Genomic DNA, 16,862 nt, shown 5'->3' on the forward strand with positions numbered 1-16,862 from the left:
GGTTTTGATGTTGACTGATATAGATGAAAAAACTTTGTAAACAAACGTTGATGTTGGCTGGAAAAATAACTTAAAGCTTTAAGGTTGAAGATTTTACTTGAAGTCAATAAAATGTTCTAACACATGTGCTAACTTGATTTAGCATGTTGCTAACACATTGTTAACATGAATTGGTGTATTGCTACCATATTTTAACACTTTGCTAGCATATTTTAATACATTGCGAGTATAACATGTTGCTTGCATTATTTAACTTGTAGCTCATGTTTTAATATGTTGTTGACATTAACATTAATTAACATTGCTCTAACATGATTCGTCACATTGTTAGTGTTTTAACAAGTTGCTAACATGAATTAAGACTTTGCTAGCATGTTTTTACATGTTATCGTAATTAGCACATTGCTAACATGATTTAACATGTTGCTAACATGAATTAGCATGTTGCTAGCTTGATTTAGTACATATTAACATGTTGCTAGTATGATTTAGCACATCACTAGCATGATTTAATACATTGCTTACATGATTAAGCACACTATAGTCATTAAGCTTTGCTGGCCATAGACAGCTTAAATACGCAAATGTGTTGTTTTGCCAGTTTCTTTGTACTTTACTCGCAATTTCTGAGTGAAAATGATCTTTTTTCAGTGTAAATATTGATTATTTATGAGAATGACATATTTGACAAATATTTATTAGATGCACTGTAATAAATCATTATTTTATAGGCTACGACATGAATCAGTGAAACATCAGTGAATGTTTTTATAATAATGATGCATTTTATTTTATGTTGCCTTTCAAAACACCCAAGGTCACCTCACAAGCAAACAAACAAACAAAAAATACAAATCACTGCACAAGATTATTTATTTTTTATTTGTTTCTTCTAAAAAAAAGCATTAACAATATTTGATCTGACATGTACGGAAGCGTATTGCATTCACTTGAGGAAAAAAAATCTACTCCGTTTTTCTGAATTAACGAGTTAATTATCTCAGAATTACGAGATAATTTTTCATGAAAAAAGTTTTTGCTCTGTTTTTCTGAATTAATGACTTAATTATCTCAGAATTACGAGATAATTTTTCATGAAAAAAGTTTTTGCTCTGTTTTTCTGAATTAACGAGTTAATTATCTCAGAATTACGAGATAATTTTTCATGAAAAAAGTTTTTGCTCTGTTTTTCTGAATTAACGACTTAATTATCTTAGAATTACGAGATAATTTTTAAAGAAAAAAAAGTTTTTGCTCTGTTTTTCTGAATTAATGACTTCATTATCTCAGAATTACGAGATAATTTTTAAAGAAAAAAAAGTTTTTGCTCTGTTTTTCTGAATTAACGACTTAATTATCTCAGAATTACGAGATAATTTTTCATGAAAAAAGTTTTTGCTCTGTTTTTCTGAATTAACGACTTAATTATCTCAGAATTACGAGATAATTTTTAAAGAAAAAAACGTTTTTGCTCTGTTTTTCTGAATGACTTAATTATCTCGTAATTCTGAGATAATTAAGTCGTTAATTCAGAAAAACAGAGTAGATTTTTTTTCCTCAAGTGAATGCAATACGCTTCCGTAGACATGAACTGTTGTCACAATGCCACTTCTAAAAGCTTTAAGTATTTTTTATATATTAAATAATTCTGGAAAAAATAGTAATAATAATAATTCATAACAAATAAAAAAGTAGAAACTCCTGGCTCAACTGTAAACACAAAATACATAACTGTATATGCACTAGTTCAACATGCTGCATTAACAAAATAATATAAAAATAATTGAGGAAATTTATAAAAAAAATAGAATTCTATTGAAAAAAACCCTTCTGTATACATTTATTTAATTTGTATTGCTAACTTGCATCACCTGTCTTTCTTCTGTAGTTTTTCATCACAGTTACAAGATACTTGGCAAAGTTTCTTCACACAAAGCAACAATCCTTCTCTACACAAATAATACACAGTGGGTCGTTCACACAGAATGCGTCTTTGCATCTAAAAACGCAAGACTCAGTGCTCAGGAATGGGTTTAAAGGTCCACTGAAGTGCTTTGAAACGCGGAGTGTTATTCTAAATCATTTTAACTGACACAGGAAGACAGGGCAGGATATATAAAGTAGACCCGCCCCTTTTTTTAAATAGCCAATAGCATTCACTTATATCACAGCTTGGGCTAAGGCCACTGTAATCTATACACACTTCATAACGATTTGATGTACTTGTGTAGAGTGTTTCTGGGGTCAAAGAGATCTCAAAGCACCGTCAGCTCTTGGCTCTTACGCCGCTTCGCTGGAGGCATTTGATAGCGCATGTGTTTCCAGAAGCTTCTGTTCCCCCGATTACTGGCGCTCTGCCTCCATTTGAGGATGCCTTTGGTGCGGCTGATGTAACGCAATGATTCGGGCAGCAAAGCCTCTTCAACCCCGTCCTCCACCTGCACCAGGATGACTTTCAGACCCTGCTTCACTAAAGCATTATACAGACCCACCCGCTGCTCGTAAGCGGCCCATATTTGGTCAGAGGAAGTATTTGTTGCTTTCAGTTGCACATCACGTTCTGATATGGGGAGTTTATCAGGTAAAAGGCTCTTGGTGGCGTCAGTATGAGGCGACACACAGCTCTGTGATGTAAGAACAATGATCAGCCTTCTGCTTCGGCTCATTCTGTCAGCAATGACTTCATGCACCGCTGAAAAAGAGAGTCGATTAATGTAAAACGCTTGTTTTTAAGTATGATTGTGCTACAATAAACAGCCAAGGAAATATTTAGGCCTGAAGATTTAGGTATTTTATTTGCATTTAAAATGTCCATCCATTTGGATTAGACCAGGGTAATTATAGTTAACTAAAACTGAAATGTAATTTATTATTTTACAATGAAATTCAATGACAAAATCTTTGATATATATATATATAAAACAAAAAATACTAAAAATGAAAAACAAAAAAACTTTAAAATTACACTGAAAATATAAAATATAAAAACTGATTCTAAATATTAATAAAAACTATTAGAGTACCTCACAGATACTAAAATAACACTGGATTACAGAGTTTTAACAAACTAATACGATGCATATTTATCGAAAACAGATGTAATATTTCTTTCATTTGAAATCATGGCATAGTTTCTTATTATTAGCATCTATTTGATTTTATTTAAATAATCATTTTCAAAATGCATTCATTTAAATTGCTTAAACTCATCATACATTTGTTCACGGTGGAAAAAAACAAACATTTATTCAGTTAAAAAGTATGAAAATATTGCTAGTTGTGAAACAAACTATTTAATTAGTTAAAATGTTTGACATTGAAACAAATGGGTTTATTGATATAAATATATAAAGCTGGTTATTGTGTATTTAAAAAACATTGAGTTTATTAGTACTACTACAGAAACCTGACCTGTTACATCTAATCACAAATATGCATCACATTAAGTTTATTAGTTTATGTTAAAAATGTGTAATCCAACTGAAATTCAAATACATATTAATCTCAAATGTAAATATTTTTGGAGAGTTATGTTGCATAGGCAATATCAATTTTTAAAATTAAGATTTTTCAGTGATTTAATTCAAACATTATTTTAACAGGTTTTTAGTCTGTGTCATTACAGCTGTGTTGGTGTGATCATGTGACAGGATGTTTACCTTCCCCAGGAAGTTCATCACGACCACTGATGAAGAGTTTATAACCATAAAGATCCTCCAGCACCTCAGGAAGGAAATCCAATGCAAATGTCATCGCAGAAGTTGAGCTGTGCTGATCACCATGCAGGTAACTCACATACGCATCGTACGACTTGCCATCTTAAATAAAGCATGAGAATAATCGACACTTACAAAAATAAAATAACAATAAAAATATAACAAGAATGATCACAATTTAAATATTTTTAATTAAATAATAAATACAAGTAAATAAAAAAATATTTTATGTAATCATGAAAATAAATGGGTAGTTGATGTATCAATGTGTCCTATGGTGTGACGGAAAAATGTAAAAAAAAAAACCTCTAACAAAGAAGATAAAACTCTCTCATGCTATTTGTAACTCTAAGAAAGAAGATACATTTTTCTCATGTTATTTGTATGTTAATGTTTGCTATGTCACACCATAGGACACAGTCCAATTTTGATTTGTCAACTGCCCAAATACTGATAATCAAGCTATGCTGTTTGGTGCACTGGTTTATTTATTTATTTATTGTATTTTAAGGTAAAATTAGACTCGGACGTGTTTAGGTAGTGTTTCCCAGCATTGATACATATTTGTAATTGGTTTCTTGAAAAACATCACATTACTGGAATAGCCGATACATGTTTGTCTCATAAAATGAGGCAGGTTTGCAGTCAATATTATACTCTAAAATAATCTCCTTTAATGTGTTGATTTTGTAAAGAATTACAAATATCTATTAAAGCTGGGAAACATTACCCAAACATGTCGAGTCATATTCTATAAAAAATAAATTTTTTGCATTGCAACATTATTTTCAGTTCATTTTATTCTCATAATATATATAAAACCTCATAATTAATTGAAATTGTAACATACATTATGGTAGTATTTTTTCGTACTATGTTTAATTTTGGCAGACTTAAAACAAAACTACTGAATTAAAGTTCAAATTACAAATAAAAAAAACATTCAGATACCTTACTATCACGGAAATTGATAAATTTAATTTAATTTGATTTAATTTAATATAAATAAATACATAAATTATACATATATATATATATATATATATATATATATATATATGTAAATATTATAAAGATATTTAATATTATTGCATTTTAAATGGGATGTTTTGTGAAATTTAAATTGTTTTGAGAAAGGATAAGTAGGCACTTATAATGAAATCTGTTCACTTAAAAGTAAACCACTGACATGGTCATTGAAGTCAATCTACTTGAAAGCATTCTACAGAGAACAGTCAATAAAATAACGTACCACTGCTTATGGCAGCAGACGAGCAAACAGCCCTGTAAGCCAGAACCAGATCGACTCTAAAGAGAAACGCAACAGCACACAGTAATAGGAGCAGAGCCACCAGACCAAGACCGATCCAGTAATAACGCTCATTCTGACTCGCTGGAGAGAGAAAGATGAGAAAGCAGGTTAGAAAAGAGGAGACTTTAACTAATCATGTACAAGAGTAAAAGATGAACTACAGCCCACCTGGAATAAGAAAGACTTTCCCAAAATCTGAACCTGCTGCGTGTATAACCCAACAGGTGAAATTACTGTATAAATATTCTTTTGTGACTTCTGGGATGTATAAAGCAGACAGCAAGTACTTCTGGTCACCCTCATTCACACTGATAAAAGGAAACACGCAAAAGCAAAGTGGTTAGTCACATCATTTATTAAACACTCTCTCTCTTTCTATTATAGCATATATATATATATATAATATAAATAAAATATTCATGTATTTATTTTGTCCTTACAAGCGCGAGTCGCCTTTCAGATCAAGATATTCCGAGTCTCTAATCCAGTACATAAAAGTTTCGTCTTTGTTGTTCTTCCCAAGAAGAGCTTTGCAGTTCAGTGTGTAACTTTCCCCTGCGGTGACATGAACGTTATTACACTTATCAAACACATACTTATGTAGGCCTACACCAGGCTAGATCAGAATTGAAATTCCAATTCATTTCTTGAGCTTAACGGACAGTTCAGTCAAAAGATTTCAAGAAATGAGGCAAAGCAAGAGAAACAGTATAAAAATTGTCCTTCCCTTGCATTGCACCCCATATATTCTTAACCAAATCAATCCGCAAAGGTCGTCAATTTGCTCAAAGTGTAAGAATACAGTGTGGGTACGCATAGCTGTATATGTACACACACACACACACACACACACACACACACACACACACACACACACACATGTTGGTTTTTGTGGTTTATGGGGACTCTCCATAGGCGTAATGGTTTTTATACTGAACAAACTGTGTGTGTTATTGCCCTACACCAACCCTACACCTAAACTTAGCCCTCACAGGAGACTTTGTGCATTTTTAGATTTTCAAAAAAACACCATTTAGTATGTTTTTTAAGCCTTTTGAATTACGGGGACATAGGCAGTGTCCTCATAAACCACCTTCATATTGTAATACCTCTGTCATACCCATGTCATTATACACATTTGTGTCCTCAAACCACACACACACACACACACACACACGTACACAAACAAACTCATCTACATCTTTGATATTCTGAGGATAAGGAGAATGTTGGCAAATTTTCATTTTTGGGTGAACTATTCCTATAAAACACTAACTAACACTATAAAGCAGCAGAAGAGCTTGGATGACAGGAGTTCAAATATCCTCATTATCACTCACCAAGTATTACTTCTTGTATTTTGTCTTTTGGATAGATGATTTCAGGCTTTGTCACCACTGTTAACGAAACACATTTATCACAATATTGATCAAACCACAGAAACTCTGAACATTTTCACTTTAGCTCTATACTGCCATCTCTTGGTCCAAAGTGGATTTGTTTATTTTCTAAAGCATTTATTTCTTTTTAAAAACCATATCTTTATTGCAAAATTATATTAGTTAATTTCTTTATAGGACAGACTTGCAAAACTGAATTGTCTTTATAGTGCTAAAATGTAGTTCACTAGATGTTGGATCCTCAATGGATTCCAGTGTTATTTTAGTATAAGTGAGACACTATTATAGTTTTATTAATATTTAGAAATAGTTTTTTTCATTTCAGTGAAAGTTAAAATAATAATGTGGTGTGGTTTTGTTATTTTTTATTAGTTTTTTTTTTTGAACATGTCTGTCATTTATTTATTTTTCCAGTTTTATTTAGAACACCAAGTTAAACTAAATGAAAATAGGAAAAGCGGAAATAAAATAAGTTTGTTTATATACACTATTCAACATTTGAAGTGGATCAAAACCTTTAATCAAAGTGGTCCTAAAACCTAAAACCAAAATGCATTCTTGTCTTAGGACAACTTTGATTAACTTTTTGATCTACTTCAAATGTTGACTACTTTATACACAACATTTAGGGGTAAATAATGTAAGTAACGTACAAAGATGTATCTTTTAGCTTTTGTGCCATAGGGTACTGCCCGAATGATGGCCTTGTACTTTTTGTTCCCCTAGAGTATAATAATAATAATGGACAGTAATAGTAGTTATGCAGCTCTATAGGTTTTGAAACAGCCTCTGGAGTCCTTCCAGATTTTGAATAGTCATTTACCGTAATCCTCAGAGTGACTGTAGATTTCTGTAGTCTGGGCAGCAGAGTAATTTTGCCCTCTAAAAGTAAAGCTCACGAAGCACGTATACTTTCCAACCATGTCTCGGGATCTGTTTATCGGGAAAACCTTACTGTTTGTCACATTGAGTGGGTGGCAGTTCTAAAGAGAGAGAAACAAACCGTTTAGCAGACAAAACAATTACAGAGTACACGTACAGACATGCACAGATTTAGGAGTAACAATGTTTAAATGTGAAAGTGAATGCTTTAAGTTATAATTGCATGTATGTAAGGAACTCCAAAACCCATAATGCTTGACATATTGATGACTTTAGCAATGTTTAGGTGTCTTGCAGAAGAAAAAAACTTGTCTGATGTTTGCCATTTTTATGAAAGTAATGTTAACCACAGGATAAGCATTAAAGGAAGAGTTTACCCATAAATTAAAACTTATGCTAATACTCGTTCTCAGGTCATCCAAGATGTGATTTTGTTTGTTCGTTATTTTTGGAGAAATGTAGCATCACTTGCTCACCAGTGAATCCTCTGCAGTGAATGGGTGCCGTCAGAATGAGAGTCCAAACAGCTGATAAAAACCTAACAACAATCCACACCACTCCAGTCCATCAGTTAACATCTACTGAAGCCAAAAGCTGTGTGTGTTGCAAGTAGCGTTCAAAGGGCCCTCGCACCCGGGCTCACTGCCACGTGATGGATTTAGGAAAACAGCGAACGGTCAGCAATATGCATTTAAAGTGGTAAATATAGGAGGAATATGTCAAAGTCATTTATATGTGCCAAACTTCCTGCTGCCAGCTGGTGGCACTATGACTATAACTGAATATTGATATGTAGATGTCTTCAGGCCAGGACTCTTATCAAACGTGTGAAGTTTGGGGCAGATCCAACAACTTCCTTTTCCATGGCGAAACATGGAACTGTGTCACGCTGCCACGGACACACCCTTTAACGAAAACTCAAGATCTTCGCAATTTAACATTGCAAAGGCCTTTAGAGTAGACTGACCAAATATAGCCTGATATTTATGTCATTAAATCTCTAGGAGGAGTGTAAAACATGCCACTTCCTGTTGCCAGCTGGTGGTGCTATGACTATAACTGAATATGGGCATGGGCATGTGTTCAGGACATGACTCTTATAAATCATGTTAAGTTTGGGGAAGATCAGACATTGTCTGCCTGAATTATAACAACTTCCTGTTTCATGGCGAAACATCGAAGTTTGTCAATATCCATGTCGATAATGAAAAAGATGCATTAGGATCTGCATTCATAGACATTCTGAACTCTATTGGGGTTAGACAACATGTTTTCGGACCTACTCATTGTCGAAATCATACTCTAGGTTTAATACTGTCACATGGAATTGATGTTAGTGGTGTTGAAATTCAGCAGCAAAGCGATGATATCTCAGAACAATCTACCTAACACTGTTCGGGAGGCAGACACACTCTGTCAGTTTAAATCTAGATTAAAGACACATTTCTGGTTTACACATAACACACTAATACACTTCTATTATTCAAATCCATTAAAGGATTGTTAGGCTGCATTAATTAGATCAACCGGAACCGGGAACACTCCCCATAACACATGATGTACTCGTTACATCGTAAGAAGAATGGAATCTACGCTAATATTTGTCTGTTTCTGGCGCCGGGAGATGATGTCTGCGGCCCTGATCGTCGGCGGAGGCCGGACACCTGGATTAGCCCCGGGGACATATCCCCAGTGAAAACCTCGACTTACAATACAATAAAACTAAAAATAAAACAAAATAACTAAAAATATAATAAAATACCTAACTATATACTACTATTATTGTTAGAAATTGTAATAATAAACAATATAAAAATAGAAATATAATACATTTATACATTTGAAATTTTAATTAAATCAATAATTAAACAATAAATAAACAATAATATCCTGGCCAGAGGAGAACTGGCCCCCCGACTGAGCCTGGTTTCTCCCAAGGTTTTTTTCTCCATTCTGTCACAGAGGGAGTTTTGGTTCCTTGCCGCTGTCACCTCTGGCATTCTCAGTTGGGGACACTTAATTGTTTAGCGATTATCGTCAATTTGATTTCACAGATACTATTTAAACTAAACTGAGCTAGACAATGACATCTCTGAATTCAATAATGAAATGCCTTTAACTGAAAATTGAGTGTTTAATCTTATTATTATACATTACTGACACTCTATCCTCCAATTTGATACTGTTAAGTGCTTTGACACAATCTGTATTGTTAAAAGCGCTATATAAATAAAGGTGACTTGACACTGCAGCTAAATTCGTTTGTCAGTTCACTTTACTCCTTAATCGCGTTCTGTACACACATAATTCACTAAAATACAGGAGTGACAACAGCATTAACTCCCGAAAAATACAGGTAGTGACAACCGCATTTACAGAAATTCTATGCAGTGTGTACTGAACTGAACTGAACAACTAGTTGTTAATGACGTATTTGAATGTGCATCAGCATAGAGTTTTCGTCTGTATGTGAGATGCAAGAAAATAACAGTGAAATACATCTTAACCTTAGCACATTTTGACACGGGACTAGTTGCGTTCTCGAGCCCTGCAGTAGTGTCAGTGTTGCCAGATCTTCATAGAAAAAAAAAATTAAACAAGAACAAGCACAAAAAAACACTAAAACACCAAAATGCTTTATATTTTATAACACCCCCCCAAAAAATAAAATTAAATATATTTTATCATATCCGCAGCAGACCACTTTATTAACTCCATAAAAAGCCTATCTTTATGAACTAAGACCGAACAACATGCCTAAAAGTGCTTGTAAATATGAGAACATGGCAACACTGCAAGACAGCGCTCTCTAAAGATCTAAATAAATCTCTAGGAGGAGTTTGTTTAAATACAACGCCTGAAAATGGCACAAAACTTACTGAGAAAATTCAAATTAACAGACTTCCTGTTGGGTTTTGGACTTCGTACTGGGGGACTTTTTGTAGGTATTGGTGTGTTACATGTGTCTACCGAATTTTGTACATGTATGTAAAGCATAGCTTGAGGCGCACTTCGTTGAAATTTTATAGGTGGCGCTATTGAGCCATTTTGCCACACCCACTTCTGAAACCCATATCAGATGTAAATTTTCACCACTTCTGGCACGTGTGCAAAGTTTCAGGAGCTTTTGAGCATGTCTAGGCCCTCAAAATGCAATTCACTTTGGAGAAGAAGAAGAAACTGAGCAATTCCAATAGGGTCCTCGCACCACCGGTGCTAGGGCCCCAATTAAGATGCTTTTAACTTTAAACTGTCACTTCCAGCTCCTGTTGTCTTTCACATCAAAATCCACCCATATATTAGTTTAGAGCTGTTTTGGCTTGTAAACAGTGCTTGATCGGTGCATTTCTCTCCTGATTAAGATTAATTTTTTCACTGGAGGACGCATTATTATGGATTATGGACTCATAGTTTAACCAGAAGCAATGGTTTGAAGTTAAAGACGTCTTAATGGTGGATTTGTTTCTTACAAACATGCAGCTTTTGTCTTCTCAAGATGTTAATTGATGGACTGGAGTGGTGTGGATTACTTGTGGATCATTGTGATGTTTTTATCAGCTGTTTGGACTCTCATTCTGACGGCACCCATCCGGTGAGCAAGTGATGTGATGCTGAATTTCAACAAACGTGATGAAGAAACAAACTCATTTACATCTTGGATGGTCTGAGGGTGAGCACATTTCCAGCAAATTTTCATTGTTTTGCATGAACTATTCCTTTAAAGTCAGTCGATTTTTAGTCATTTTTAGCATGTTGGTCTTGTGCATTAGTTCTTGAATTCAGTTCTGTTTACGATTGTGTCTTACATTTCTCCAGGTCACTTGAGCCTGAGGGTCTACCTCAAAGATGTGAGGAAGCAAACAAGTGATTTCCTTTGTGCGCTTTACTTCGTCTTTTCTGTTCACACTGGGGCATGTTTTATTCTCAACGGAGACGTCAAATACTGTTTCCCAGGTTGCATTACCTTTTCTGCCATATAGAACAACAATTGGGATGAAAGACCGGCAATGAGGGAACACTGACCACAAAACATACAATACAAAGGTACTTTTCATAACATTTTTCTTGAAGCCTTTATCTTTATAAAGGTATTTATGTATGTTGTAATGCATTAGATATTTCCATAAATAATTGTAACCAAATATGAAATTCATTCAAATATTTGAGGCGTTCTTGTTACATGTTTTAATGCATTATATTTTCTGAAAGTGCAATAATGAATAGATAAGTATTATAATTGTGGTTACAACTAGCAATGAGATCATGCAATGTATTACAACTACAATGCAAAACTAATGCATTAAAAATATTTTATTTTATTGTGCATTACATATAAAGAACAACAGTGTTACCGTGATTTTAATTTATATTTGTATCCGTATACTCTATACCTCATTTTGCATATTTTGATCTGAAGTAGCTTGCATTTCACAAAATTTTTTCACAATAAGTATCCAATATTTCAGTAAGATTTCAGAAATTAAATTTCCTTTAGAAATAAAACATCATTGTACAATGAATCATACTAAAGCTTCAGAACTTCCATCCTGGTGAAAACTAAACTGCATAAACAGCTTGTTCTCTAGGCATGTAACGGTACATTTATTTGTACCGAAAATATCTGGTATGGGTCTTTCGGTCGGTACGCATGTGTACCGAATAGTATTACAGTATTACATTTTCAACATTCAAAGTGGACCATAGCGGGACAAAACAAAGATACTTGAACATGATTTGAATATATGAACTTGAACATATGTGTCAAAACTAAACAACTTTGTGAACTGCATCATACCTGCTGAGACAGGAGTAGGCTGCGCTGTGGGAGAGGTCAGCAGGTAGAAACCATAGCGCGTTTCCATGAATGTTTACTCCGCTGATGTTTTCCAGACTCTGACCAGGAACAAGACTCCAGCTCACACTCACATTCTGCATTTCACTGTCTTCATTGCACTCAAGCTTAAATGCAAGACCAGCACTGATGGTATATGATCTGAGATTTGTGATCTCACTCCCTTGAAGAGGAAAAATGTAAATAAATTTTGCTAGTATGGAACTAATACTGTTTCAATGCATGAACCAAGTTTCTTTTTTACACTTTGTCATTAAATTTTACCCTTTTAATGACAACTGTCATTTAAAAAAAAACAAAAACAAAATCAGGGTAAAAGCAAATGCACCTAAATGATGCATTCAACATTTAACATTCAGGTTCTACACTGAATACAATAGGCCTACTCTTAAAGTATGTAATTTCAGACACGGCAATTATTGATACAGAAAAGACAGTGCATCTTTAAACAAGTTTTTTTTTTTTTTACTAAATGTTTCTGTTTTGTAAATACATAAAACAGTGCTTTTATATGCGCAATTTATGTGCACCAATTATGTCCAATAATACGCAGCGAATGATCTCCAGTTACTATGGTTACATCCTGGGTGACCGCGGCTCGCAAGTGTCTAAGCAAACTCTGATTTGTAGCTTCTAAATTGTTTAAAAACACAGTTCAGATGAAAGTATAATGAATGTACTGTAGGCCTATGTCATTTCGGACGCATTTTAAATAAAAGACTAAACGTTGTTGTGTTTTGTAAATGTAAAATAAAGTGCGTTAACATGCGCGATTCACATGCACAGATTAGGTCTAACAACATGCGAGAATGATTGAGTGAGCGATCTCCGGTTGCTATGGATATGTCCTCAAACTGGACTTAATTCAAAAATCACTTTCACAGACTTTTTCATTAACTGTTCCCACCTGGTGGAATGACCTGCCCAACTCAATCTTCAAGAAATGGCTTAAAACATATCTCTTCCATATTTATTTGACCCTAGCTCTAACTCTAACACTCTCTATTCTAATTCTATTTTTATCTATCTGTCTATACACACACACACACTTGACCCTCTATCAATTGCATATTTGAGATTTTGATATTCTGAAGGACTTGTATCACTCGTATCATGCGCGCCAAACAGACAGAGCGCAATGAAATAGGAGCGCAAAATCTCTCTGAATAAAATATACATTTTGCTGATATATCTGTAGTTGGACAAGAAATGTAACATATTCTAACTGTAAAGTGACTGTAATGGGGTAATCAAAATAGCCTTTTTACTGTGCTTTTTTATTACTTTAATTTTTAGTTTAGTAAATTTAACTTCTGCTTTAAAAGCATTATTTTAGTTTTTAGATTGAAATTTACAATGTTATACCGTCTGACCTTATTTTTTAACACATGTAAGTACCACACAGCAACATAGTGTTGGCCCAGATCCGGCCCACATCTGGCCTGTGTAAAATCCATGCGGGGCAAGATGTGGGCCGGATGTGGGCCGACACTGCTTGCCTTCTGGGAATATATTCTTCAGAAGTGGTGGTTTTGAAAAGTTCCGTGACCTCAGCTGAGAATGCACTTTCGAGGTCAATGTCATGTGAACACGCGAAGCGGGGGAAGTTTGAAGTTTTTTTAACACATAGGTAACAACTGCAAATGAAACTTCAACATCTTCATAATCTTAGCTAATAATAGCTGACATAGCCTATTTTTAAAACTTAATTTGAGCCAATGCATTTCATATGGTGTTGTTGAAAGCATTGCACGTTTAGGAAGACTGCAGCAGTCAAGGAGTTAGTTCAGTGTACAGTGATACAGATATGAACTCAGTGGATAAAAAAACTTTTGAAAAAGCATCATCTTTATTAATTATTCCCATTGTTTGAACCATAATAAACGTTCCACAACAGTATACAGATGAAGTTATTAACTCATGTCGCCAGCATAACAATAGACAACATGTGTAGACAACAATCAGCGACGTGGAAATGAACTCTTACCTGCAATCCAAAGTGCTGACAGTAAAATCCATCGAAAATAAAACATCATCTCGGGTGATCGTGACAGCAGGTCTGGCAGGTTGAAAGTGCTTTCCTGGAAACGACATGAAACACTAGAACTCATCATTTTCTTCATAAGCTATAAAAGAGCGTCAAACAAAAACACACCCAGACTTCATTCCTCGTGACAGATTAGGATACGAAACAAAACAACCCATATTTCCCGTTTTCATAGAGAAACGTGTCGAAGCAAGGTCGCTTATCATTTGGCAAGCAACAATTTATGTGCAAGTTAAACTTTTTGAAGTTATGCAAATAATCGTAAACTTCAAATTGATGCTTAAATGACGTATTATCGGGTATTCCATACAAAAATGTTGTGGGCAGATGTTAATTAATGGTCCTTCAAGCAAAGAATGACGGGTTTTCCCCAAAGAAGATCGGTTGTGTGGAACAAGTTTGAAGTTATAATATTAAAGAAACAATATTATATATATTTGCTTACTAGGAATAAACTATGAAACAAAATAACTCAAATGCGGTGACTACAGTAGCAGAAGAGCAGTCGTCTTACCTCGTGAAGATGGTCATGCAGTATGATTTCAACACTTCTGTGGCGCCTTCTCGGAATTTCAGCAAAGACAGACTAAAAGACAACACACTACCTTTTTTGTAAACACTGCGGTTTCGTCTTAATGCCACTCTTGAAGGGAACAGCATCCACCCACTGACGAGAAACACGTACGAGCCTGTTGTCATCAGTGGATCCACAAGGTAGCATACATGAATGTCCCCATCAGAATGTACAGAAGCTGTCACTGGGACAGTACCACTGATATATAGTGCACCTTTGTTAATGCTAAGGGTGCATTTTAGAATCTTTTGAAAAGATACTGCGCCAGTCAGCTTCTGAACCTTTTTTTTCTGAGCATATATACTGGATGAGATACTAAAATCACCATTTAAAATAATATATATATATATATATATATATATATATATATATATATATATATATTCTGATTGGTTTGTCTCTTCAACAATGATATTCATCTTCATGATATTTTTGGTGAAAAACAAAAGGACAAACAAAGGTTTTGCATGTTGGTTTCAAAACATCTTCAATTATTTCTTAAATATTATTTTCTTATGATTACTTATAAAGTATTATTTTACTGTAATTCTACATTGCATTATTAATTTTAGACCAGAATTTTTGATTTTGTTCTTTGTTTTGTAATTGACTATCAGTTTATAGGCTGAGTCCTCAATTTCACTTCTATTTTACTTTGGTAAAAGATTCATCTTAATGACATTTTTGGGAAACAAAAGGACAAACTAAGGTTTGTAGATTTCAAAACTTTCTGAAATTGTATTTATTTTTATTTTTTTTGTAAATTCAGTCTTTCAACTAAAATGAATCATATTTTTGTAATATCTGTTGGGCAACAAGTGTAATTTTTGGTGTATGTGTAATTTTAAATATCAAATAATTTCTAATCAAAAGGGTAAATGCAGTAGCGGAGAGAGCAGGGTTGAACCTGTGGGGAAGTTGAGCCACCCCTTTTTTTCTAGGCAAGGCAGCCATATACACATTTGGTGATATGACCACAAATATTTGAAGAGTTCATTTTAAATAGGCCTTGTTGACAACAATGGCCATTGAAGTTATGACCTTTTATTACCCTGCAACATTTATAAGTGGGATGACCCTTCGCAAAGACCCGCCTGCCTTAATTACTGTTGCTAAATCTAACAAGCCATGCTGTTCTCACACCACACATTGTGTTCTCACGCAGTGAAAAATAAATGACAGACAAGGCAGAGCAGGTTACTTTTGGTATGAAACAAAGTCTCAGCTTTCAAATTGAGTCATTTCTTAAGAAATTCAATCCTCACCTCATTTCAAGCGGCACGTAACCCGATTGTCTCTTCCTCTTACTAGTTATAGCATGAAATAAACATGAATGAACATCAGAAGGTATCTTGTTTCAATCACGGAAAGACATCAATACACACCATTTTTACAGAAATGGCAGATCTGGCATTATGATTGGTCAGATTGCCTGTCATCAAACTCCCTGCAAAGGTTTTTTCTTCTTCAGTTTGAATTTTATTTTTGTTCCGAAATGTTTAATAATTAAACATTTCGGACTTAAACTTTTAAGAAGTCGTCCATCCATTCATTCCATTATCCAAACCATGTAGTCTTTATAGGGTCAAAGGAGATGGATCCTGAGCCAGGAGACATATTTTGAAAGCAGTTTTGAATGCACCACATTCTGAAATTTATGTACATATTTAAGTTGGACCCATTACTGTCATGCACTCACTTAAAACACAATGCGTGTGTGTGCATGTTTATGTGTGTGTGTGTGTGTGCATGTTTATGTGGTTTATGAGGACACAAATTTGTATAATGACATGGGTATGACAGAGGTATTACAATATGAAGGTGGTTTATGAGGACACTGCCTATGTCCCCGTAATTCAAAAGGCTTAAAAAACATACTAAATGGTGTTTTTTTTTAAATCTAAAAATGCACAAAGTCTCCTGTGAGGGCTAAGTTTAGGTGTAGGGTTGGTGTAGGACAATAGCACACACAGTTTGTTCAGTATAAAAACCATTACGCCTATGGAGAGTCCCCATAAACCACATAAACCAACGTGTGAGTGTGTGTGTGTGTGGAATAAGACAGATTGCTCAAAGTTT

General features: G+C 34.3%; 1 protein-coding gene across 2 annotated transcripts; it reads right to left on the reverse strand.

The window, feature by feature from the left end:
* Positions 1-859: 859 nt before the first annotated feature.
* On the reverse strand, positions 860-14,995 carry LOC306875768 (interleukin-1 receptor type 1-like). Of its 2 annotated transcripts, XM_079426494.1 has the most exons (11): positions 14,724-14,995; positions 14,150-14,243; positions 12,106-12,325; positions 11,117-11,279; positions 7,252-7,411; positions 6,369-6,425; positions 5,469-5,583; positions 5,197-5,336; positions 4,969-5,109; positions 3,660-3,818; positions 860-2,692 (listed from the first exon to the last, which is right to left on the reverse strand). In XM_079426494.1, the coding sequence occupies exons 2-11, from the start codon at positions 14,196-14,198 to the stop codon at positions 2,256-2,258; spliced, it is 1,641 nt and encodes a 546-aa protein (XP_079282620.1). In that variant the 5' UTR covers positions 14,199-14,243; positions 14,724-14,995; the 3' UTR covers positions 860-2,255. The 2 variants fall into 2 exon arrangements, with proteins under 2 accessions (XP_079282620.1, XP_079282619.1); XM_079426493.1 differs by lacking the exon at positions 14,724-14,995 and having other exon boundaries at positions 14,150-14,333.
* Positions 14,996-16,862: the final 1,867 nt, after the last annotated feature.

Source organism: Barbus barbus, assembly GCF_936440315.1.
Source record: "Barbus barbus genome assembly, chromosome: 10".
Lineage (NCBI taxonomy): Eukaryota > Metazoa > Chordata > Actinopteri > Cypriniformes > Cyprinidae > Barbus > Barbus barbus.